Genomic DNA, 24609 nt, shown 5'->3' on the forward strand with positions numbered 1-24609 from the left:
TTTAGATCATTCTCAATGTCCTTGCCTCTCTTGTGCATTACGTGTTGTTTATGGCCATCTGTTCGAAACTATTGTTTGTTTTTAACCTCATCATCCATTTGTGTTCTGGTCTGACATTTGCCCTTTGTTCTTCTGTGTTTTATCTCATCTTTCTTTACAGTACTTAATTAGTTCCTGGCTGTTTGACTAACAAAGTTTGTGTGCAGTTGGCTTAGCTGAATTCCCCAACAGAACACTTGTAACAAACCTGTAGTACAATATTTAATTCTTGTACCAAGCAGATATACATCATGGATCTTGTAGATTCAGTTTGTGTAGCATCAGTTGAGGTTTAAAAGTGGGTTTTTGCTGCCTCTGTGCTACAAATGACCATATTTTCTTCTGGCAGGTCTTGATCATGGAGCTGAATGATGAGGCTGTTGATCAGACAGTGGCCTGCACTCTCGTTGACATCTTGCAGGATCAGGACACTTTCAAATGGAAAGGTCATGGGCGGTTGAATCCACACGAGGACTTGGTTCAGTTTGCTGCTGGCTTCCAGCCCTTTGCCCTGGTGCAGTGTCAACCCCCAGCTGTTGTCACATCACTTGCCCTGCATTCAGAATGGAAACTGGTGACTTTTGGCACAAGTCATGGCTTTGGCCTGTATGACTATCAGCAAAAACGCACTGTCATGGTCAGGTCAGTTCAAAAAATGGTCTGTCAGGAAGTGTCTATTCATTCTTCTTTCTTATATAGGTGTTATTTATGAATCTGTGGCAGTTTTTCCTTGAAATCAGGTGTTTTGTGCTTCAAGGTAAATATCTTTGACAACAATGAGGCTGTTTTGCCCACTGGCCAATGGTTTGTTTAAAATATGCACCAACCTTCTGATTTCAAGATTCAATTTATTGTAATTGTAATAATTATATGCCATTGCTTTTGTCTGCTGTAAGGCAAACTGATTTGCCATTGCCAGAATTTGCCTGAAGCACTTCTTAAAGTCAGAGAGAGAAGCAAAAGAGAGTTCCCCTCCCCAACCCAGAGTTACCAAGTATACGTAGATTCACCTCTAGTGCTTCTGCAGCTTCCACAGCCTCAAACGGTCCAGTTCAAACCGTTGGCAACCCGAGCTCCAGTCCTGAATCTCCGACACGATCAGGAACCCTTCAGCGTGCTTGGCACCCCCTTGCATCAGTTCCGATACCTGGTACCCCTTCAGCCAGTCTCAGCAGTCAGCAGCCCGGCACGAGTCTCCCAACAGCAGTCTCCAGCAGCCCACGGTTTCTGTGGGTTCCTCACCTCGTGTCGCCAGCAGCCCGCAGAGCTGACCACCATGGTCACTGTCCCGTGGGTCGTCTACTCTGCTTTTCTTTCTCTAGTGGGGGATGGTCTCCCCGCTTTCTAGTGCCCTGCTTCGGATTTGACTCTTTGTCCTTCTCCCAGTGGGCCTGTGACTCCTGATCAGCCACCACTGGAATCCAGAAGCAGAATTGAAATTTATTGCATGGTAAAATGAGGGCTGGAATAAGATTATGTATAATGTATCTTCAGATTCTGGTCGCTGAGCAGACTGATTTAATTCTGGGACCACAGCATAACTGGTGGTCTTCCAAAGGGACAATTATGGGACTCCTGACATACCAGGTTTAATTGGTTCCATCCAAATAGGCCTGTGTGCATTCCTTTTGAAGGATGTGGATCATACTATGCAAGTTAAGTCCCTTCCTTTACTGGGGACAGTACAATATCTTGATGTACATTAGGAATAAATAACTGGATTCTATTCTATGGTAAATATTTACAAATCCATCAAAGGTTGTACACTGAGGAACCCTCTGCCTGCACTTGCTATTGAAGGTCACGGAAAGGTTGACTTGGATGTTTGACTTGGTGCATAACTGGTATGAATTCTGTTGCTATGGGACTACTAAGACATTGGCCCTTCCATTTTCTCTTCTTCCCTCACTCCTCAAACCTGTAGATGTACACTGCACCCCAGTGACCAACTGGCACTTGAAGGGCCCCTGTCACGAGTGAAGTCGATAAAGAAATCACTGCGACAATCTTTCCGTCGGATCCGTGGCACCAGAGCATCCGCCAGGAAGCGACCAGTACCTGGCAGCAATGCAGCTAAGGTTAGAGGAGGTCTGCCTGTTTGTTTGGGGTTGAGGCTGGGTGCTATGCATCAATCTGAGGGGCTGCAAGGGTTATGGGGGGGGGTGGTGTTCACACTGGTGTTAGAGTAAGATGAGGAAACTGTTGTTGAGCAGATCATCTTTTTAGCCCCTTTTACACAGCCACTTCAAGCTGGGAATATTGCGCCACACCTGTGTAAAAGTTATGAACACGGAATGGGGGGGGGGGGGTCATTGTAGTCCCGCATTTAAGCCAACAGTGGAGATGGCCATAGTGCCAAATCGAAGTCCGTGTTAAAAAGGGTAGGACGGGAAAAGATGGCATCACACTCGATGCCAACGCTGTTGTGTTACAAGTCCTACCTCTTTTGCTTCCGGAATCCTGGCATGCTTTGTAAAATGACACACTAGGGCAGCATTATACTGGTGTTGTTTGGTTCAACATAAACAAGCAAAGCCGGCTTAATGATGGGTCTTCTTTACAGCAGTATTGCAGGACCTCTGTGTAAAAAGGGCTTGAGAACCTTCTCTCAGCATCGATTCTCTGTATGTACCAACATGGCCCTGCAAGAAATAAAAGCAGGAGTCCATTAAATTACTGAACCCTGCTCCACTATTCAATGTCATCGTCAATAGTCCACATTCCCATCTATTCTTTCTGATACTTGATTCTTTCTAAACTGTTTTTAGCTCTGAACATCTCCAGAAATCTTAAAAACATTTTTCTAAGCTTTACAATCAAAAGATAATTTGAAATAGAACAGGAAATGTTAAACACGTAGCATCCTTGCAGTGAATGTTTCATTTCTACAACCTTTCACCAAAGCTTTGAATAGTTGGAGAAGCAAGAGACTGCTGCGTGCACTATCAGCTGGAGGGAAGGTGATTAGGTTTGCAGCTGATCAGGACTACGGGAGATGAATGAGCACAGGACAGGTGTTGGGAATCTGAACTAGGAGTGTGTTGGCAATGACAACATGTAACATGTTTATGACTATTCTGCCATTGACCAATTTCCTATGGATGTGATAACTGACCCTCTTGTTCCAAAGATTTAACAGGCCCTTCTTGCTCACGAGCCCATGCTGGCCAAATTAACTAACCGCTCCCATACGGAGAATGTACAAACTTATAAAGAGTGCTGGATTTGAACCCAGGTCCCTGACATTGTAATAGTCTTGCGCTGACCACTACCTAACCATGCTCTTCCTTCAGCTTCTCGTTGTTTTATTATTCCCTCTACTCACTGATTTGTCAGCCCCCTTCCTTGAAAGACCTATAGGCACTTTCTGTCTGTGAACCTATTTTGTGATGCACTATACCTTTAGAAAATCCAGACACACTCTTTATTGATTTCCCTCTTTTCTATGGCCACCGTGACAGAGGTGCACCAAAGAAGAGGTACAGGGACTGCCTAAAGAAATCTCTTGGTGCCTGCCACATTGACCACCGCCAGTGGGCTGATATCGCCTCAAACCGTGCATCTTGGCGCCTCACAGTTCGGCGGGCAGCAACCTCCTTTGAAAAAGACCTCAGAGCCCACCTCACTGACAAAAGAGGAAAACCCAACACCCAACACACCAATTTTCCCCTGCAACCGCTGCAATCGTATCTGCCTGTCCCGCATCGGACTTGTCAGCCACAAACGAGCCTGCAGCTGACATGGACATTTACCCCCTCCATAAATCTTCGTCCGCGAAGCCAAGCCAAAGAAAGAAAGAATATAACCAAGTTTTAATTTTTTTTAAAAATTGGATTAGTTGACTGTATTTTGCTTAAACAGAACCTATTTACTCTGCTGTATCTATGATTTTGTAAGTGCTATGATGTCCGTTCCACTGCTAATGTCATGTGAACATCCTCTGCCTCCAGATCCAAGAGGCTAATGCCAGGATGGATCGGGAAGCACTGAACGAAATGGAGCTTGCACCAGTCCAGCGCAGGATTGAGGCGCGTTCTGCCGATGACTCCTTCACCGGATTTGTCCGATCACTTTATTTTGCAGATTCTTTTGTAAGAGATGGTGAGGCAATATTGTTATTGACCCATTGATTCTGGCGATTGGTCACACAAATCTACCCTCCGATTAGTGAAGTTATTTCCACAGGGCCATATTTAGTGGGAGATGTCCAGCACTAAATAGCTTTACACCATTTGGAGTTCACACTGTCAGAATTTGGCTAGAATCTTCAATGCAAAGAACTATCAATAAATCCAGTAATCCCACAACTGATGTCACACTGAAGGTCCAAGGTTGATAGTAGCCATATGTGGCTATTGGACTTGGTGGGACACCAACCCTTGAGGCTTTTTGCACAGAAAATCCTTTTTGTACTCAACCTATACTCCCTCCTAACTTGGCTTACTGTTTTTGAAAGTACAATGCTCCTGTGCTTCATCCAACTTCTGAAGTAATAAAGTAGATTTTAAAGATATCTTTAACATTCAAATACAGATTTTAGAGCAATACCTGTAATTTGAACAGTCTTCAACAATGTCAAGCTTGCCACCAACATCTTGAGTTACTTTTATTTGTGCTCATCTCTTGTGAACAACTTTTCAAAGTTTGATAGAATAATTAAAATCAGCGTTGCAGACTAGTTTTAGATTTTTTGTCCTGAAGCTGATCCAACTGGACTTTGGTTTTACAGGTTCATACCATGAGCCATCCCTGTGGGCTGGTACCAACGGTGGAACTGTATTTGCTTACTCTATTCATGTTCCTCCTGTGGAGAGGAGAATGGAAGAGGCAGTCACTACGGCACAGGGTGAGTAAACTGCACACTCCCATCCCTTGCAAGATGAGCTGAGTCATACAACAGAATCTCTCTCTCTTCTCTCACTCAATATGAACTGTCCTACAAGTTGTCTGTTAGTTGCCTGAACACACTAACATTTGTAATGTGAATTGTACTCGTAAACCTCCAACCAACCTGTCCCTCCTTTGAGCTGCCGTAGGTGTTTTTATGGAGGGCCTCCAATTTGAGGATCGACAGAGAAAAATCTGCACGTGTTTTTATAGAGTAACCCTAAAAGGTTGCTCCAGCATTCCTTTTAAGCACAGTGGTGCCTAGGTGCGTCCTCTGGAGCCGATGTTATTGGGGTGGCTTTTGTCACGGCGCCTCCCATCATCATGATGGCATAAATGCACAGTGAGCAATGGCCGTCTGTTACCCATAAACCCCCACGCAACTGGAACTGCTCTTGGAAACACAGAGCGGTTCCAGCTGCCTGTGGGATTATGGATAACGAATTGGCCATTGATCATTATTTTGCCCAACCAAATCTATTTATATATTTTTAAAAATCTAGCCTACCCAATGCGATGAATCCCTGCCTGACAACGTCTTTCTCCACTTGCTCCAGGGTACTTTCACTTTTTTTTAAAATATTTTTTTATTTTTCACACTGTGAACCATATCAACCAAGATGTATACAAACGTTTCTCATTAAATATACACAGAAGCATTTTCTCCCTTTTTTCCCCCCTTCCCCCTTCCCACCCCAATCCCAAACCAATAAATATTCAACATATACAATGCAATAAAATAATTAAACAATGTCTTCACACAATGAAAAATAAACAAGAAAAATGTGTCATCTACTTTTACACACTGGATCAAGTCGTTTTGTCGTCTTATCATTTTAGGGGGTGGAGGTCCAAGACAAGCCCTCTCTGTTATGTTCCATGTATGGTTCGCAAATTTGTTCAAATAATGTGACTTTATTTTTTAAATTGTATGTTATTTTTTCCAATGGAATACATTTATTCATTTCCATGTATCATTGCTGTATTCTCGGGCTCTCTTCCATTTTCCAAGTTGACATTATACATTTTTTTGCTACTGCGAAGGCTATCATATTAAATCTTTTTTGCACTTTATCCAATTTGAGGCCTAATTCCTTACTACTTGTATTACTTAGAAGAAAGATCTCTAGATTTTTTGATATGTTATTTTTTGTGATTTTTTTTTATTTAATATCTGATTTAGATCTTCCCAAAAGATTTTCACTTTCTCACATGTCCAAATTGCATGTACTGTTGTTCCCATTACAGCGAAAACATCTATCTAATAATGTTGGATCCCATTCTTTTAACTTTTGAGGTGTGATCTATAACCTGTGTAACCAATTATACTGTACATTGCGTAACCTTGTGTTTATTATATTCTTAGTTCCAGAACATAAGTTTTCCCATGTTTCATTTTTTTAATCTTTATGTTTAAATCCTTTTCCCACTTTTGTTTAGGTTTATAGCTTATTTTATCATTTTCCTTATCTTGCAGCTTGATGTACATGTTCGTTATAAATCTTTTAATTATCATTGTGTCTGTAATCACATATTCAAAGCTGCTCCCTTCTGGTAATTTCAGTCTGTTTCCCAATTTATCCTTTAAATAAGCTTTCAATTGATATGTAAACATTGTGCCATGAGTTATTCCATATTTGTACTTCAACTGTTCAAATGTTAATAAATTCTTTCTCAAAAAACAATTTTCTATTCTTTTGATTCCTTTTCTCTCCCATTCTCTAAAGGAAAGGTTATCTATTGTAAAAGGGATTAGTGGGTTTTGTGTCAATAACAATTTTGGTATTTGGTCATTCATTTTTTTCCTTTCTAAGAGGATATTCTTCCATATATTAAGTAAATGATGCAGTTCTGGTGAGCTTTTGTATTGTACCAGCTTTTCATCCCACTTGTAAAGTATATGTTCTGGTACCTTCTCCCCTATTTTATCTAGTTCTCTTAGTCCAGTCTGGTTTTTCCTTTGTCTGGTTAAAAATCTGATAAATACCTTAATTGTGCTGCTCTATAATAATTTTTAAAGTTTGGTAACTGCAAACCAGTTTGGTTGTACCTCTCTGTTAATTTATTTAATGCTATCCTCGGTTTTCCCCCCTTGCCACAAGAACTTCCTTATTATTCTCTTTAGTTCATTAAAGAATTTCTCTGTTAAGGGAATTGGCAACGATTGAAATAAGTATTGTGTCCTTGGGAAGACAATCATTTTAATGCAATTTACCCTCCCTATCAATGTTAGCGGTAATTCTTTCCAATGTTTAAGTCTTCGTGCAATTTCTTTATTAGTGGTTGATAATTTAGTTTGGACAGGTGACTTGTTATTATCTAACCTAATACCTAGGTATTGGATTGCTTGTGTTTGCTATTTAAATAGTGATTCTTTTTAAAATTCTGTGTAATCTGCGTCACTCATTGGCATCACTTCACTTTTATTTGCGTTGATCTTGTACCCCGATATTTCCCCATACTCCAATTTCTTATGTAATTATTTTATTGATATTTCTGTTCTGTTAAGTATACTATGATATCATCTGCAAATAAACTGATTTTATACACCTTTTCCTTTATTTTTATCCCTTTTATTTTATTTCCTGTTCTTATCAGTTCTGCCAGTGGTTCTATTGCTAAAGCAAACAATGAAGGGGATAATGGACATCCCTGTCTAGTTGACCTACTTAATTAAAATTGGTTCGATACATATCTATTTACTGTTACCTTCGCCAATGGTCCATTATATAATGCTTTACTCCAATTAATTTATTTTTCTGGTAGATTGAACCTCTGTAATACTTTAAATAAATAATTCCATTCTACTCTGTCAAAGGCTTTCTCTGCGTCTAAAGCAACAACCACCGTTGGCTTCTTATTTCCTTGAACTGCATGAATTAGATTAATAAGTTTACAGACATTATCCGCTGTTCGTCTTTTCTTAATAAATCCAGTTTGATCTTGTTATATTATTTTTGGTATATAATCAGCCAATCTGTATGCTAATAATTTTGCCATTATGTTATAATCTGAATTAAGTAGAGATATTGGTCTATATTATACTGGTGTTAATGGATCCTTCCCCGTCTTTGGTATTACTGTAATTATTGCTGTCTTACATGAATCTGGCAAGTTTTGTGTTTCTTCTATCTGGTTCATTACTTCCAGGAGAGGAGGAATTAATAACTCTTTAAATGTTTTATAGAATTCTATTGGTAATTTATCCTCTCCAGATGTTTTATTTTTCAGCAGCTTTTTTAATATATCCTGTACTTCCTCTATTTCAAATGGTTTTATTAGTTTGTTTTGTTCCTCTTCTTGCAATTTCAGCAGTTCAATTTTAGCTAAAAATGCCTCTATTTTATCATCGTTCTCACTTTGGTATAATTGTTCATAAAATTCCTTAAAGTTCTCATTAATCTCTATTGGATTATATGTAATTTATTTTTCCTTTTTCCTTGATGTCAATACAGTTCTTTTAGCTTGTTCTGTTTTAAGTTGCCAGGGTAATGTTTCCTGAACAAATGCTATATCTATTTTTTTCTTTTTTCAGTAAATTTAATTGCCTCTTCCTGTTTACATCTCATTTCGGCTTCCTAACCACCACCATCCCCCTTTCCCCCATTTTCATCTCAGTTTTCCCTTTTTAAACTCAATGTATAACAACAGATTTAAAACATAAAATACTCCCACAACTCCCACATCCAATATTACCTTAACCCCAAATACCACCCCCCCTCTCTGAGTTGCTCCTTATCCCTTGCCGAACAACCACAACTCCCCTTCCCATTTGGATTCCGATCCTGCTTACAAGAGTCAACTGATTTCGCAGTGACGGTTATTCTCTCCCCTACCCTCCCAGAAAACACTTTATTTTTACACATATAACAAAGTTCTCCCTTTTTTCCCCTTACTTCCTTCCTTCCCTTTTTTAGTTCTTTACATATACATTGTTTTTACATCTTTGTATATACTTTATCACCGTTCTTCATTCTTATTACATTTCTTCATCTCTCCTTCTATCCTGCAAGTGTTCTGCAAATTCTTGTGCTTCCCCTCGATCCGAGAACAGTCGGTTTTGCTCCACAGGGATAAATATTTTAAGTGCAGCTGGATGTCTTAACATGAATTTATAACCTTTTTTCCATAGGATCGATTTTGCTGTATTAAACTCCTTCCTCTTCTTTAAGAGTTCAAAACTTGTGTCTGTGTTTTTAAAAAAAAAAATATATATATATATATTTTTTTTTTTTTAACCCTTGTTTTCCAATGGTTTATTGTCTTCTCTAATTTTATTCCTTGCCCGTTCCAGTATATTTTCTCTTGTCATATATCTCAAAGATTTTACTAAGATGGATCTTGGTTTTTGATGTATCTGTGGTTTCAGATTCGGAGCTAATGCTCTGTGTGCCCTTTCTATTTCCATTTCTTCCTGCATTTCTGTTGTTCTCAGGACCTTTGGAATCCATCCTTTTATAAATTTCTTCATGTCTGCAACTTCTTCACCTTCCTTCAGGCCCACTATTTTTATGTTGTTTTGCCTACGATAATTTTCCAACGTATTAATTTTCTGAACTAACAACTCTTGTGTTTCTTAAATTTTTTTATCACTTTCTTCCAATTTTCCTCTTAAATCATTTACTTCCATTTCTACAGCCGTTTCCCGCTCTTCCACATTTTCTACTCTTTTCCCTATTTCTGTCATGACTAGTTCTAATCTTTGCATTTTATTCTTTTCATTTTTCTTTTAATTGCACTAAATTCTAATGACAACCATTCTTTTAATGCTCTCATTTGTTCTCCAAAAAAAAGCTTTATCTATATTCTGTCCATCTGTTTTACCTTCTATCTCTCTGTGAAGGTCTTCTTCTTCCTCTTCTTCTGTGTCTGTGTCGTCTTCTTCTCTTCTTTGTATCTGTGTCTCTTCTGATTTTTTTGTTGTTTGTTTCACTTTGTCGGGTCTCTTCTTGCTTGGCCTCTTGCTGTTGGACCTCTCCTGAGCTGCTCATCTGTCGAGCCTCCTGCTGCTGCTCCTCTTTCCATTCACCACATCGACTTTCTTTCTCACCTGGTACTTCACTCCCTCTGCTGCCGCTTTCCTGATCTTCCAGCTGAGAGCCCTGGTGTTGGGCGTCCCTCAGCTGGTCACGCTGTGGTTGCCTACTCCTCAGCTGAGACCCCCCTCCTGATGGTGATTTCCTTTACCTTGGATTGCACGCTGCTCAAGCGCGACTCCTTGCGCATGTGCAGTTGCACACTTTTGTTTGGCTCAGAGAGCCATTTTTGCAGTGCACCGGTCGGGGGGGTCGTGGCTCCGCAGGGCCGACACCAATCTCGGAGTTTGGGCGCTCTTCTCCACCACGGCTCCCTGTTCCTTCGTGCAGGTAAGGCCTTCTCCTTTCTTTTCCAGTGTCTTTTCTTTTTTTCCCTTTGTTTTTACTTTTTCCTTCTTAGGTGCCATCTTCTTTCTCTTCTGCAACTTTATCTTTTATTTTATATTTATTGAACTTCGTCTTTTCTTAACTTTTTTTCTTTTCTGGAGAGGGCTGGTTTTACCTGAGCGGCCACTACTCCATCACGTGACTCCTCCCCATACTTTCACCTTCAAGGTGGATTTCGCCACCTTCATCTGCTCCTCAGCGTCCATCTCAGTGGCTTCACCCTCTCCGCAGCTTCGTTACCTGGGCAGAGAGCACTAGTTCTGCCTGTAGGCGCACGCTGCAGCCCCATACCCCATATCTCCCTGAGCTGTGAAATCAAACTATTTGTATTATATTGAACACAAAACACTGCAGGGTCTGAGGGCAGGAACAGCTGGAAAAGCTGAGCAAGACAGTCAATTTCTGTGTGGAGAGGATGTAGACGAGGCTTCAGGGTGATGACCTCTCATCCAAGAGGGATATACTACCTTAATGTGGCAGCGTCTGCGCAGGTCTTGACTCAACTAGGTCCTGTGCTGTGGGCTAATAGTGTCATTGTGATGTCATCAGCCTGCCCTGAGCTAGCTGCTTGCATTTTAAGAAGCGCTCCATTGTTGGAACTACCCCCTGGAAGGATCAGAGTCGCATCTTGGAGCCACTCCTGGAGCATTTATGAAGGGAGGGTCAGTGACGTGAGGGCGGAGAATCTCCACCTTTACAGACGCATTTTTTGACTCTAAAAGGGCCCCCTGATACCCATCAACCATGGTGGGGGTTTCCAGAGTTCTTGTTCCCTGATCAAACAGAACAGTGCTTGATTCAGCTAATGGATTATCAAACAATCGTGGAGGAATGCATTGACCATATATTTAAGCCTACAGGTCCACATTGAAGGAATAAGATATTGGACTAAGTGAAATTGTATGCAAGCCAAATGACAGTTTCTCTGTCTAGTAGAATATTCATCTTTATTCCTTCATTTGAGAAGAAAATATTACATTAATTTTTTTTTCTTTTACCTGAACAAAATCTCTGCAGAAATTGAGGTGAAACTCCAGAATTATTTCAGTTGCTTTCTTATTCCACTGTCTTCACAGCAAAGGAAATTCAGCTAATGCACAGAGCCCCTGTGGTTGGGATCTTTATTCTGGATGGTCGAGGAGTTCTTCTCCCTGAACCACTGGAAGCAGCTCATGACCTCTCCAAAAGCCCTGACATGCATGGGAACCATATGCTGCTGGTCATATCTGAAGAACAGTTCAAGGTAATTGGATGAATCCCCATCAGAAGGTTCCTATTGAACAGTCTGGGTTTGGGTCTTTGTTTCGGTGCTCTTCCTGTCTTTAACGGAATGCATATTTGCAACTCAAAGGGTTTTAGATCGGAGTTTGACAGAAATACTGGCAATCTTGTTTTAAAATACAATGTCGCAGATCTTGAACGTTGCTGGGGTTTCTGGTTTCAATTGATAAATTAGGCTTTTGAGCAAATTTAAAAGATGGTTTATTTCAGAATCTTCGAAATGGAGGAATCTGCATTGCTTAAATTAAAATTGCATCATAATATTATGATATTTGTCAGTGATCGGATGAGCAAGGTAAATTACCAGTCCACGTGGTCCTCTATACTGACAATGCACTGAGACAATATTTAATTCTCACCAGTAACTTGTGAATGCTATCTTGCATGTAATAACAAACTGCTGGAGGAGGTCAGCAGGTCAGACAGACTTTGTGGAGGAAAATGAGCAGGTCAGCATTTCAGGTTGGGACACTGGCTGGGACTGAGCTTGGGTTCTGTTTGTTTCCAGACTTCATTATAGCCTTGGTTCAAACATAGCAGCAGTTTTGATTCCAGAAATTTTTTTTTTCAATTTTTTATTTTTCACACCATAAATCACATTAACCATGATACACACTTTTTCCTTTTCACACATATACAGTGCCATTTTCTCCCCCCCCCCCCTCCCATCCCACCCTCCCTACCTCCCCCCTCCCGTCCATTTAAGGTACAAAATCTAGGATACATTAAACCAGTCAGACAATGTTGTCATTCAATAAAAATACACCAGAAATTCCACTGAGTCCATTCTTTTCATTTCCTTTTCCTTCCGTTAACTTAGGTAGTGATTGTCCCCGGAAGGTTTTCGCTATTGTGTTTCATGTAAGGCTCCCATATTTGTTCGAATATTTCATTATTATTTCTTAAACTATATGTTATTTTTTCTAATGGAATACATTTATTCATTTCTATATACCATTGTTGTATTTTCAAATTATCTTCCAATTTCCAGGTTGACATAATACATTTTTTTGCTACGGCTAGAGCTATCTTAACAAATCTTTTTTGTGCATCCTCCAAATCAATTCCAAATTCTTTGTTTTTTATATTACTTAGGAGGAAGATCTCATTCGAGAAATTATTTGAGGAAAAAACTGGTCTCAAACAACTTCTGGAAACAAGTAACCAGATAATGTCAAGGGAGCATATTACAAAGCTTTAAGAAAAGTTGAAGTCTGTGAGAAATCGAGGTGGAGTGGGGGAAGAAGCAAGTGCAGGGTCAATTGGGTGTAGAGGTATCTGCCATGAATGGAGATGTCAGCTGAGTGTCATGATACAGCTGCAGGTGTCTCCTCGCCATGTATCAGCCTAATTACCTTCAATGAGGCCTGTACTCCATGTGGTATGAAATGGGAAACTTGTCTCCCATCAGAATTTCATTCACAATGATTCTGTTAATGAAGCAGTTAGTACCATGTGCAGCAAGGCAGGATGGATCATTAACAAATGACCATAGTCACCGTGAATACTCACTGAAGAGAATTCTGAATACAATTTGGGGATTCTGTGGCATTTACATTCACTGTATTCCAGTTAACATTTGGGTAATTATAATTCCCCATTTTCACCCTCATGCCTTTGATAAATGGATGAGGTCAATCCACAGGACCATAAGAGTGGCAGAGGATCACTGGGGTCTCTCTTTTCCCCACCCCCCATTATCAACGTGATCGTTGTCTGAAGAGGGTGTGAAAAATTGTTGAGGACCTCTTCCACCCTGCATACAGCATCTTTATCTACTCCCATCAGGGAAGAGATATAGGAGTATCAGAGCCGGCACCACCAGACTGAGGAACAGGTTCTTCCCAGGGGCAGTAAGAATGCTGAACGATCAAGGGAACCGTTCACACTAAACATCCAAGACTCTTGCACCACACAAAATTTATTTCTTTGTTTGTCCCAAGTATGTATTGTTCATCTGTGTGTGTTATGTTTGGTTGTTTGTCTGCGTGTTTTACACTGAGGGTCAGAGAAGGCTGTTTTGTCAGGTTGTACTTGTGCAATCGGATGGTAATATACTTCAACGAAGTTGTATTGGATAAGCCAGGGCTGTTCTTTTTGTTCAGGAGCTAAAAAAGGAGAGTTCTTTCCCATAGATAAGGGAGTCAAAAACAAGCTTGGATTTAATGCAAATAGTATAAGGATTAGAGAGAGGTAGCAGCAGAAACCCTCACCAGATTGAAAGCCCTTGATGTACACTTGAACAGCAGGATGTCATGCCAGAGAATAGTTAATCTGGGTGGCTTTGACTGGCAGTGGAGGGAATGGCCTGCTCCCATGTTATAAATTTCCAATGATTACAGCAATGACACGTCCATGCTTTGAGCATTTGCATGTCTGAGTCTGCACAAGTTCCACACCAGCAAATGTTGAAAGAATTCACCTGAATGTTCCCCATCTCCTGTGTCTCTTCCTTATCATTGAAAAGAATTGAGTTGTTGAACCAGTGTTCAATTTGACCCTGCATGGAGATGTGAGCCTATACCTGGTAGTAACCTGCATAGGTTTTGTGCCCAGAGTACCCAGCTTCACCTGGGAAAGTGCACTCTTTGTAAAATTCCAACATGGTTTATACACCAGCAACAAGGACCTCCATCCTTTGAGCAAATCCTGCTTCTCAGTCTGTCTCACTCTCCCCACAACCCAGGGGGTACAACTCGGGAGTGTGGTGGGATAGCAATGATGGAGCTGCTGCCTCAGCATCAAAGGCCCTGATTAAATCCTGTCCTCTAGAGTTGTTAGTGTGGAGTTTACACATTCTCCCCATGACCATGTGGGTTTCCTCCCAGACGCCAAAGACGTGGGTTGGTAGTTCATTGGCTGTAGTAAACTACCCCTGGTGTATGGGGGTGTAGATGAGAATAAAAATGGGATTAATGTATTTTTAGTGTAAATAGGTTGGCATGGACTAGGTGGACTCCAGGGCCTGTTTCTGGACTGAGACAACCTTAATTTAAATTTAGACATACAGCACAGTAACAGGTCTTCCCAATTCACAAGACCATGCAGTCCAATTTACTTGCAAAGCCCAGACATTTTGGAGGGTGGTTGGAAACTGGAACACACAGAGGAAACACAGGGAGAACGTATAAGCTCCTTATAGACAGCAGCAGATTCAAACCTGGGTCACTGGTGCTGTCATGGTGTTGTGCAAACTGCTGTGCTGCCCTATCCAGAACAAAGTTACTTGCTCTCTTTGGCAGTCAATGCTTCAGCCTTAAATCCTGCCTTAGCAGTCACCTCACCACTACCGGCTTAGAGTAGCTTCGACGAGATGCTGCGCGCCATTGTACTTTCTTCAAGTTGTACCGTGTCCCAATTTGTCACTTCTTCACTATTCAGCAGTTCTGTGGGGAATTTCATCGGAAAGATTACAGAAGTTCAAAAATCGCTCACTGTCACTCAAGGTGTAATCAGGGGTGGCAATAAAATGGTGGCCTACCAGTAATGGCCACCTCTCCAGAAGGTGTGGGGTGGGTGTACAGTTATCCTTGACCGCTTTCATGCCCACCCTAAAACAGACATTGTGCAGGAGATGGCTTGTGGCTGGACCAGCTCGGTTTCCTCACCCTCCAGACCTGGCAAAAGAGTTCTAGTTCAAAAAGCCCATTCTACACCTACCTATCTACCCCGTCATGGTTAGTTGTGTAGTGAGGCATGCTAACTCTGCTCCTTCCTGTTGACAGCTATTCACACTACCGAAAGTCACCACAAAAACCAAGCTGAAGCTGACTGCAATAGAAGGGTCCCGGGTGCGGAAAGTGTCAGTAGCGAACTTCAGCAGCAGACGAGCAGAGGATTACAGTGAGAATGGACTTCTGGTGCTAACGAACCTTGGTGACATCCAGGTCATCTCTCTGCCGACCCTCAAAAATCAAGTTCGGTATGAGTGCATCAGGAAAGAGGATGTGAGTGGAATTGCATCCTGCGTCTTCACAAAGTCGGGCCAAGGTAAGGGCTACGGAGTGCCAGCCAGCATTTGGGGTGCACTCGAGCCACAAACTGGAACATGGAATTTTAAGCATCTAATTGGCAATATTTCAACTAAACTGTGGCATAGTAAGTTAGTGCTGACAGCGCCAGCGATTTGGGTCGGGGTTTGAATCCTGTGCTATGAGGAATTTACCTTTCCTCGTGTCTGCGTGGGTTTTCCCTGGGGGCTCTGGTTTCCTCCCACCATTAGAAATGTAGTGGGGGTGTAGGTTAATTGGGTGTAAATTATGTGGCAGAGACTTACGGGCTGAAATGGCCTGTTACTGTGCTGTATGTCTAAATTTAAAACTGGAAAATCTGTTTTTTGCTTGGAAGCAATGTGTAATAATTTGTTAGCCCACATGTGACATTTTAAAGGTGAAATTTCAAAGACCTCAGTCAGTAGTTGAACTACTTTCAAAATGTACCAGGGTGTAGGTCAATTGGGTATAATTGGGTGCCATGGACTCATAGGCCAAAATGGCCTGTTACTGTGCTATGCGTCTTTAAAAAAAATTTTTTAATTTCAATATTAAAATTAAATCTCAACTTTGCTATTAAACAAACCAAGTAACTGGGGGGAGGGGGGGTGTGCTGTGTGTCCCTAACCTGAACCATATCACTTCCCTAACTGCCCTCTGACCTGCTGCCAGAGTTCAGCCAGCTCCCCATCATCCCTGAACTTGCTCTCTGGTAGATTCAACCACAGCCAGAAGTAACACTGACCAAAACTCGCTTGCTTTCACAGGCTTTTACCTCATCTCTCCCTCTGAGTTTGAGAGGTTCTCTGTTTCCTCAAAGTGGGTGGTGGAACCAAGGTGTGTAATTGACATTGAAGAGGGGTTAGGAACTAGGACTTCTCAACAGAGGATACCACAAGATGGACCCGTCACACAACCCAACTCCAGGTAAGCTTTCTGTGAATAGCCCCTGCATTGTCTTGTAACTTGCTGGTTTGTCCAGTCTTAATGTGCTCTAAGTGATTGTGATTCCAGGGGAAGAACATATGATCCAGTGATTGTTGATAGATCAGAAGTGGAAAGGGTGAGCAAATTTAAATTCCTGGCAATAACTATCTCGTAGAACCTTTCCTGGACCCAAGACATACAGTGGAGATTTACTAGGATGTTGCCTGGATTAGAAAACCAGTCTTGAGGCAAGTTTAGCAGAGCTGGAACTTTTCTCTTTGGAGCACAGAAGGATGAGGTCTACAAAATTCTGAGAGGCATAGAAAAAGTGGACAGCCAGCATATTTTTTTCTGGAGTGGAATAGGAAACACCTGGGAAGGGAAGGAAGTTTAGGGGAGACATCAGGGGCAAGTTTTTTTATTTTTACACAGAGTTGCGGGTGCCTCCAATGCCTTCCCTGGGGTGGTGGTGGAGGCTGAAACATTCAGGGCATTTAAGAGACTCTTAGGCACATGGATGAAAGAAAAGCAGAGGGTTATGAGGTAGGAAGGGTTTGGTACTTTTGTTTGGTAGGAATATTTAGGTCAGCACAACATGAGGTATGAAGGTGTTGTAATGTTCTATGGTTTATGTTCTATATGAATGTCATCTTGAAGATATATTGAGTGTAGTAGTTGGGATGTTATGGTAACCTTGTATAAGACATTGGTGAGGCCATATTTGGAGTATTGTGTGCAGTTTTAGTCACCTAATTACAGGTAAGATATCAATAAGATTGAAAGGGTTCAGAGAACATTTACTAGGATGTTGCCCAGACTTCAGGAACTGTTCAGATTTATTGTCCGAGTACATACATGACATCACATACATCCCTGAGATTTTTTTTTCCTGTGGGCGAGGCAGAATTACTACTTACTGGTAGTGCAAAAAAAATCAGTGCACAGCAAAAGAACTTCAAACAGACAATGAATGTAAACAAATGGTGCAGTACAGAGAGAATTTTAAAAATTCAATAAAGTGCACAAGAGTCCTGAAATGAGACCCTGATTGAGTTCGTTCTTGAATCTGATGGTGGAGGGGTTTCAGCTATTCCTGAACCTGGTGGTGTGAGTGACCCAGTGTGTAAAAGTAGATGACACAATTTTCTTGTTTATTTTCATTGTGTGATGACATGGTTTAATGGGTTTAGTGTATTGTATATGTTGAACGTTTAGTGGGTAGGCCGAGGGGTGGGAAGGACAGAGGGAAGGGAGGGGGAAGAAGGGGAGAAAATGACACTGTGTATATTCAAGAGGGAAATGTTTGTGTGTATTTTGGTTAATATGGTTCATAGTGTAAAATATTTTTAAAAATTTTTTTAAAACTGGTGGTGTGAGTCTTGTGGAACCTTTACCTCTTTCCTGATGGTAGCTGCAATAACAGAGCAAGTGCTGGGTGGTGTGGATCCTTGACGATTGCTGCTGCTCTCCGGCAGCATTCCCTGTAGATGTTCTCGATGGTGGGGAGGGGTTTGCCTGTGATATCTTGGGCTGTGTCCACTACCTTTTGGAGGGCTTTACACTCAGAGTATTGGTGTCCCCATACCAGTCCGTGATGCAGCCAATCAGCACATTTTCCACCACACTTCTGTAGAAATTTGCCACTGTTTCTGGTATCATACCAAACCTATTGACAGAGTAAATGTAGGTGGGCTTTTTCCACTGAGGGTAGATGAGAGGCAAGCCAGATCACATGGGTCAAGGGTGAAAGGGGAAATGTTTAGTGGGAAAGTTCTTCACACAGAGTGATGGGAGTCTGGAATGAGCTGCCAGCTGAAGTGGTGAGTACAGGCTCAAATTTAACATTTAATAAGAATTTGGACAGGTACATGGATGGACTGGGTGCAGGTTAGTGAGACTAGGCAGAAAAATAGTTTGGCACAGAAAAGAAGGGGTGAAGGGCCTGTTTCTATGCTGTAAGGTTCTATGGTTCTGCATCAGCACCTCTGGTTTCTCAGTAGATTGTAGAGGTTTAGTATAACATTGAAAACCTTGGCATATCAGATGCGTGGTGGAAAGTGTGCTGACCGGCTGCATCACGGCTTGGTGCGGAGTACCAATAACTCCGAGCGGAAACCCCTACAAAAGATAGTGGAAATAGCCCAGTACACCGCAGGCAAAACTTTCCCCACCATCAAGAAATCTACAGGGAACACTGCCATCAGAGAGCAGCAGCAATCATCAAGGATCCACACCACCCAGGACGTGCTCTGTTCTCACTGCTGCCATCAGGAGAGGTATAGATGCTCCAAGACTTGTACCACTAGGTTCAGGAACAGTTGCTACCCCTCAACAACAAACTCAATCAGATTCGTTCAAGGACACTTACTTTGCACATTATTTATTATTGAATATTTATTTTCTCTGTTGCAGTCGGGTTGTTTGCACTTCGTATTATTGACCACTGATTGAGGAACTCCGATCTAGTGTTTGACCATACATGCGGAAAAGCTCCATCTGAAGTTTTTGTGTTGTGAACAGAAAGAGCTTGAACTGTTCCACTGTGCTTGTTACCTGTTAATTCTTAAAACTACGGTGGTGTAGAGCTCCCAGCATGACCCAACTGGTCTGTTCAAATGACGTTTTGTAATAGCGGTTACCACAACGGTGCCAGTGGCCCAGGTTCAAATTCCGTGCTGACTGTAAGAGGTTTTTAACGTTCTCCCCATGTCTCGGAGTTTCCTCTGGGTGCTCTGGTTTATTCCCATCCTTCAAAACATAGAGGTGTAGATTAATGGGGTATTTGGATGGCACGGGCTCATGGACTGGAAGGGCCTGTTACCGTGCCATATGTCTTTTTTTTAAAAACTGGCTCTCAGGTTCTGTGGAACAAAGGGTTGAGAAAGCTATTTAAATGCAAGTTACTTTTCAAAATGCCACAATGACTTCCACCTAAGACAAGTACCTCCTGCTCATGTTTTATGTCCCCATTGAATCTGACAAAAATGCCACTCACACTCTAATAGAATACTGTTCTGTTGATTCACAGGGAAGTGGTGCAGTCACGGCAGAATTACAAATTGAGCAGGCAGACCAGTGTTGGGAGTGAGGGTGACGGTAAGTTGATCTGAATTCATTCTTAATGGAAAAAGGGATTTTTTTCCACAGCCCGTAAGCACTGCAGAGATTGACACAAATTGTACTCTGTTTGGGCTCTTAGACTGGTTGTCTGGGTATGGATCAAACCTAATAATTCAGTGCATCATCCTTTTTTAGGTATTCATCACTGTATCAGATCTGAATACTGTATTGGTGTAATTCTTGCTTGGTCCAAGATTATCTTATTCTGACGTCAGACTCGATTTATTGCAATTCCTTTATATTTTGTGATCACGTCATTAATGAATTGACAATCACTGGACTATGCCAATCTTCTGGGATGTGTTGCAAAGTACTAATTGTTGCTAATTTCCATAAATGTTATTACCAAGAGAATAGCATTATTTGGTTAGATTATTGAGAGATTGTCTCCAAACTAAATCGGAAACGATTTATAATAATATTGGGTTCTTTGGAGAATTCTTGCATTTCCTGAGGACATTTCGGCACACAAAGGATCATTTGTACTGGTCAATTAATTGACTGACCTGCACTTTGGGATGTGGGAGGAAACCAGAGCACCTGAAGGGAACTCTCATAGACGCAGGGAGAGCGAGCGATCTCCACTCAGAATCAGAGGTCAGGATTGAGACACTGCTTCTAGAAGTGTGAAGCAACAACATTACTTGTGCAAAATTCCATATGAAAGAGGTTGTGATGAACCATAATATATGCGTTAATCAATAGTTTCTGGTAGTTTGGATTGATCTAGCATTAACATCTTCCAGAGACGAAGGCAGTGGAGATCATGGAACATGCATTACTCAATGATGAGAGTAAGTACACTCACTCAGCTTTCCAGGGTGTATGTATGATTGCATGGATGTGTAATGAGCTCTGGGGTTGGGGTACAGGGCACATAAATGTGCCTATGGAGTGTGAGAAGAGGTGTTGAACTTGATCTCTCTGGACTCTTTTGTTCCCAGGAGTTCTGCTAGAAATTCAGAGCACACTGGAGTCGGAATCTGCTTCAACTGACAGACTGTAGGTATTGTTGGAGGGGAGTTCAATACTGGGCACAGTGACGAGCACTGGGAGTGCTGCTGCTGGGTGGTGGCAGGGATTATTACAAGGTTTAATGCTAAAAACACTGGAGAAACCTGTCACAGGGATAAATCTGTCCAAGATTCTCTGGTCCACTTTTCCCTACCCACATACCCTTCCACCCCCTGAGATACTTCCTGCTGTTACCACAGAGAGTGCAAACCTTGTCTCTACATCTTCCCGCTCACCTCCATCCAGGACCACAGACACCTTCCAGGTGAGGCGGAGCTTTACATGCACATCGTCCAATCTGATCTACTGCATTTAATGTATGCAGGGTGGCCTCCTCCATGTCAATGAGACCAAATGCAGATTGAGTGACCGATTTGCTGAACACTTGTGTTGTGATTCTAAGTTTGAATTCTCAGCAGGTAACCATTTAAATTCCCTTCACCATTCCCACACTCATCCCTTGTCAGGGTGAGACTAAATATAAACTTGAAGAATGCACGTTCTTCCTTAACAGCCTTCAGTCCAATGGCACAAACATTGATCCAGCTCTACATCTATCTCGTCCACTGTTTCCATCTAACCTGTTTTCTTCCCCAGTGGTCTCTCCACCTCTCCTACCTTTTCACTAATACCTTGTCACCTCAGCCCCTCCCCAGTTCTTCCACCCCTTGAGGTAGTTGATCTCTACCCTTCTCACTTTCATCTCGATAAAGGGTTGTGACCAAAAACACTGACCATTTCTACTCACGGATGCTGCCTGAGTTCCTCCAGCAATTTTTTAAATTTTCTAAACTGTTGGCGTAGCAATTATTGCAGCGCCTTTACAGTGCCAGTGACTGGGACTAAACCTGGCTTCGAATGAATACGCTGTTTGTATGTTCTCCCCATGTTTGCATGGGTATTTCCTAGGGGCTCCAGTTTCCTCCGACCCTTCAAAAACGTACCGGGGTGTAGGTTAATAGGGTGTAATTTGAGCGGCATGGACTCGTAGGGCCAAATTGCCCCGTTACAGTGCTGTATGTCTAAAATCAAATTTTTTAAATCTGCAGTTTTAGTTTTTCTCCTGTTAGAGGAACTCAGTGGGTCAAGCAGCAGCTGTGTGTGTGTTGAGGGGATGGAGAGAATTGTTGATTTCTCAGCTTGAGACCCTGCATCTGTCTAAATGCATCATTCTGACACAACCCTTTTGACAGTTCCTTTCCCATCACAGATACTGCCTAATCTGTGAGTTCCTCCAGCTGTTTGCTTTGCCTCCAGATACTTGACATTGTTTCAGGGTGAGAGAGATGTTGCAGTGATTTTGTTTATAGTGCTACTCTAACTACTGTGGAGGTAAATGGATTGATGGGCCATATCTGTTGCAGGAGTTTTGGACATCTAAACAGAAACTCTAAGAATGTGGCTGGAGTACAGCCCCAGGACCAAAGAATGATTAATGGAGGTGAGTATCGTCAATGAACCATCTCTTTGCACACATTATACAAGTTGAATAATTTCCCAATTTTGGATAATATTTGTGGTCTACTTGTCCAGACAGTGTACAGTATATACCCAACTTAATCCCTGCCATCACCCTCTGCAGATCATGACTGGGACGGTGTTTTTGGGAATAGCTCAAAATTCTGTGGCCAAAGAGTTGCTTCCTGTCTCTTCAAAGACTTTCTGCTCTCAACAAGATACAAATCAAGAATATGGTGGGATAGCTTCAGCATGAATCTTGATTCATGCAGGCCATTCACTTGGGTCATGTGCAATACACAAATATGCAGGAGAAACTCCGCAGGTCAAGCAGCATTGGTAAAGGGTCACCAATATTTCAGGCCCAAGCTCTTCATCAATGTATGAACAAAACCTGAATAAAAAGGTGGGGGAAGGGAATAAAGTTTTTTTTTTTTAGCATTAACAGGCTTCCCCAGCGAATCAAGTCATATTTTAATTTTTTTTTTGAAGATTTGAGCATCATTTATTATCCTTTTCTCACCACTCTGGAGAAAGTACCACCCACACTGCTGCAGCCTTTCTGGTGTGTTGTTTGGTGGGGAGTTCCAGCAGTAAAACAAGGTGACAAAGGGGTGGTCATGATTGCAATGTAGTTCCCATCAGGTGGTGTGATTTAGAAAGGAACCTGCTGGTGTTGGAGTTTCTGCCCTTGATCTTCAAATGAAGCAGAACAGAAACAGACCCATTGGACCACTATTGCCCACGCTGACAATTGAGTACCTATCGATATTAATCCCATTTACCAGCACTTAGTCCATTGTCTTCAATCCCTTAGTGATTCAAGTGCTCACCCAAATGTTGAGTCTCTGCTCCCTCCGCCACTTCAGTCAGTGAGTTCCAAATTCCAACCACCCGCGGGGTGAAAAAAATTCTTCCCGAGATCCCCTCCGACCTAAACCTGTGCCCTTTGGTTAGAAACACTTCTGCCAAGGGGAAAATATTCTTATTTATGCTCCTCACAATGTTGTATACTTCTATCAAATCTCTCTTTGCAACTCTTGTATGAAGAAAGATACCCAGTCTCTCCACATAACAAACATTCCATCACAGGCAACTATCTTGTCTTCACCGTGTCCAGTGTCATCACATACTTCCTACAGTGTGACAACCATCACTGCACATAATACTCCGGCTGTGCCCGATCCACTGTTACCACCTTTGGGTGGCAAAGGCCAAAGGCTACATAATCTTTGGAATGTTATTTTTCACTTCTCTGATGCTGCATCAGTCATGGAATCTAGGGCCTCTGTTTGGTGTTCCAATCTCTAGCCTGAGCTAAAAGTAGGATCCTTTGCTGCTGGATAAGTAGTCTCGATACGGGTCCTGATCTGAAATGTTAACTGAGAACCTCTACCCACTGTTGCTGACTGACCCCACTGAATCCCTTCAGCTTATCTTTGTTCACTTGAGATTCCAACATCTACAGTTCTTGAGTTTGACTTTTTTTTTAAAATGTTTCCTGTTGCCTGTTTGTTTGGATCACCTGGGATTCTAATTGATGCCCCTGTGAGCAAGCAATTGCTAAATCCCACAATTTCCAGGCCCGTTTAGAAGTGGACCCTTTTATGGATACATTCTCTTTCTCAAATTCAACATGCAGGTACTCCTGACTTGCAACCTATGCGACTCGTGTCCATCTGCACATACGACTGAAAATTCTTTTTAAAATATATAAAGAAAATATATACAATTTACATGGTTTAATATTGTACTTGACAAACTATAACAGGGATACAAGGCATGTAAGAGCCAAAATGTGCATACTTGCTAGTCGGCGTCTGGGGGTCCTTAGTTGTCTGCAAATGTTGATATGGTCATCTTGATTCCTGTACATGTGTGAGTCTTCAGTTAGCGCATGCGCGGTGGGTTTACTTATTTGAGTTTGATTGGCGAATGTGTGAAAGGGTGCAAATTCAATATCGTTAGGGCGCTTAACTCTCGCATGCACCAACTGAACTCCAATACCACCGCGCATGCGCCAACCGAAGGCTCAGGTATGTGCACAGGAATAAAATGGCTGTGCCCAGTCTATAGACCCCAGGACACCAACTAACAAAGTAAGCATGTGGAAATATTCGCCAAGGTTGACCAACAGATTCAGGAAGCTTTGTTTTCGTCAAATCTACGACGAAAAAAGGATTTGATTTTAAAAATTTGCTTTAAAACTTTGGGACTCCACTCGTGTGGGCGGGCAAAATTCCGACTTGCATCCATTTCAAGATACGACCAATTGTTTGGTCCCAATTAAAGTCATAAGTTGGGGAGTATCTGCTGTGTATCATCCTTCACCCACTCCCCTTCCAACAAGTGGCAGTGTCTCCATTTAGCCGTTGCATAGCACTGCAATCTTACAAGGGGTCCCCAACAGGCCACCTTGGACTCTTTCATGTACAAGAGGAGGCAGCAGTCAAACATGTCAAATTGGT

General features: G+C 41.9%; 1 protein-coding gene across 5 annotated transcripts in view; it reads left to right on the forward strand.

Moving 5' to 3' along the window:
• Positions 1-24609, forward strand: part of llgl2 (LLGL scribble cell polarity complex component 2) — a 142681-nt gene that overhangs the window by 117380 nt on the left and 692 nt on the right. For 4 of the 5 annotated variants that reach the window (XM_069929354.1, XM_069929357.1, XM_069929355.1 and 1 more), the window contains 11 exons: positions 389-681; positions 1964-2117; positions 3990-4140; positions 4769-4885; positions 11426-11592; positions 15356-15620; positions 16390-16549; positions 19578-19645; positions 20416-20463; positions 20614-20671; positions 22048-22124. In XM_069929354.1, the coding sequence (XP_069785455.1) occupies positions 389-681; positions 1964-2117; positions 3990-4140; positions 4769-4885; positions 11426-11592; positions 15356-15620; positions 16390-16549; positions 19578-19645; positions 20416-20463; positions 20614-20671; positions 22048-22124 (1558 nt within the window). The remainder of the gene's footprint in view (positions 1-388; positions 682-1963; positions 2118-3989; positions 4141-4768; positions 4886-11425; positions 11593-15355; positions 15621-16389; positions 16550-19577; positions 19646-20415; positions 20464-20613; positions 20672-22047; positions 22125-24609) is intronic. The other variant, XM_069929356.1, reaches the window with a different exon arrangement.

Source organism: Narcine bancroftii, chromosome 3 (assembly GCF_036971445.1).
Source record: "Narcine bancroftii isolate sNarBan1 chromosome 3, sNarBan1.hap1, whole genome shotgun sequence".
NCBI classification, from domain to species: Eukaryota; Metazoa; Chordata; class Chondrichthyes; order Torpediniformes; family Narcinidae; genus Narcine; species Narcine bancroftii.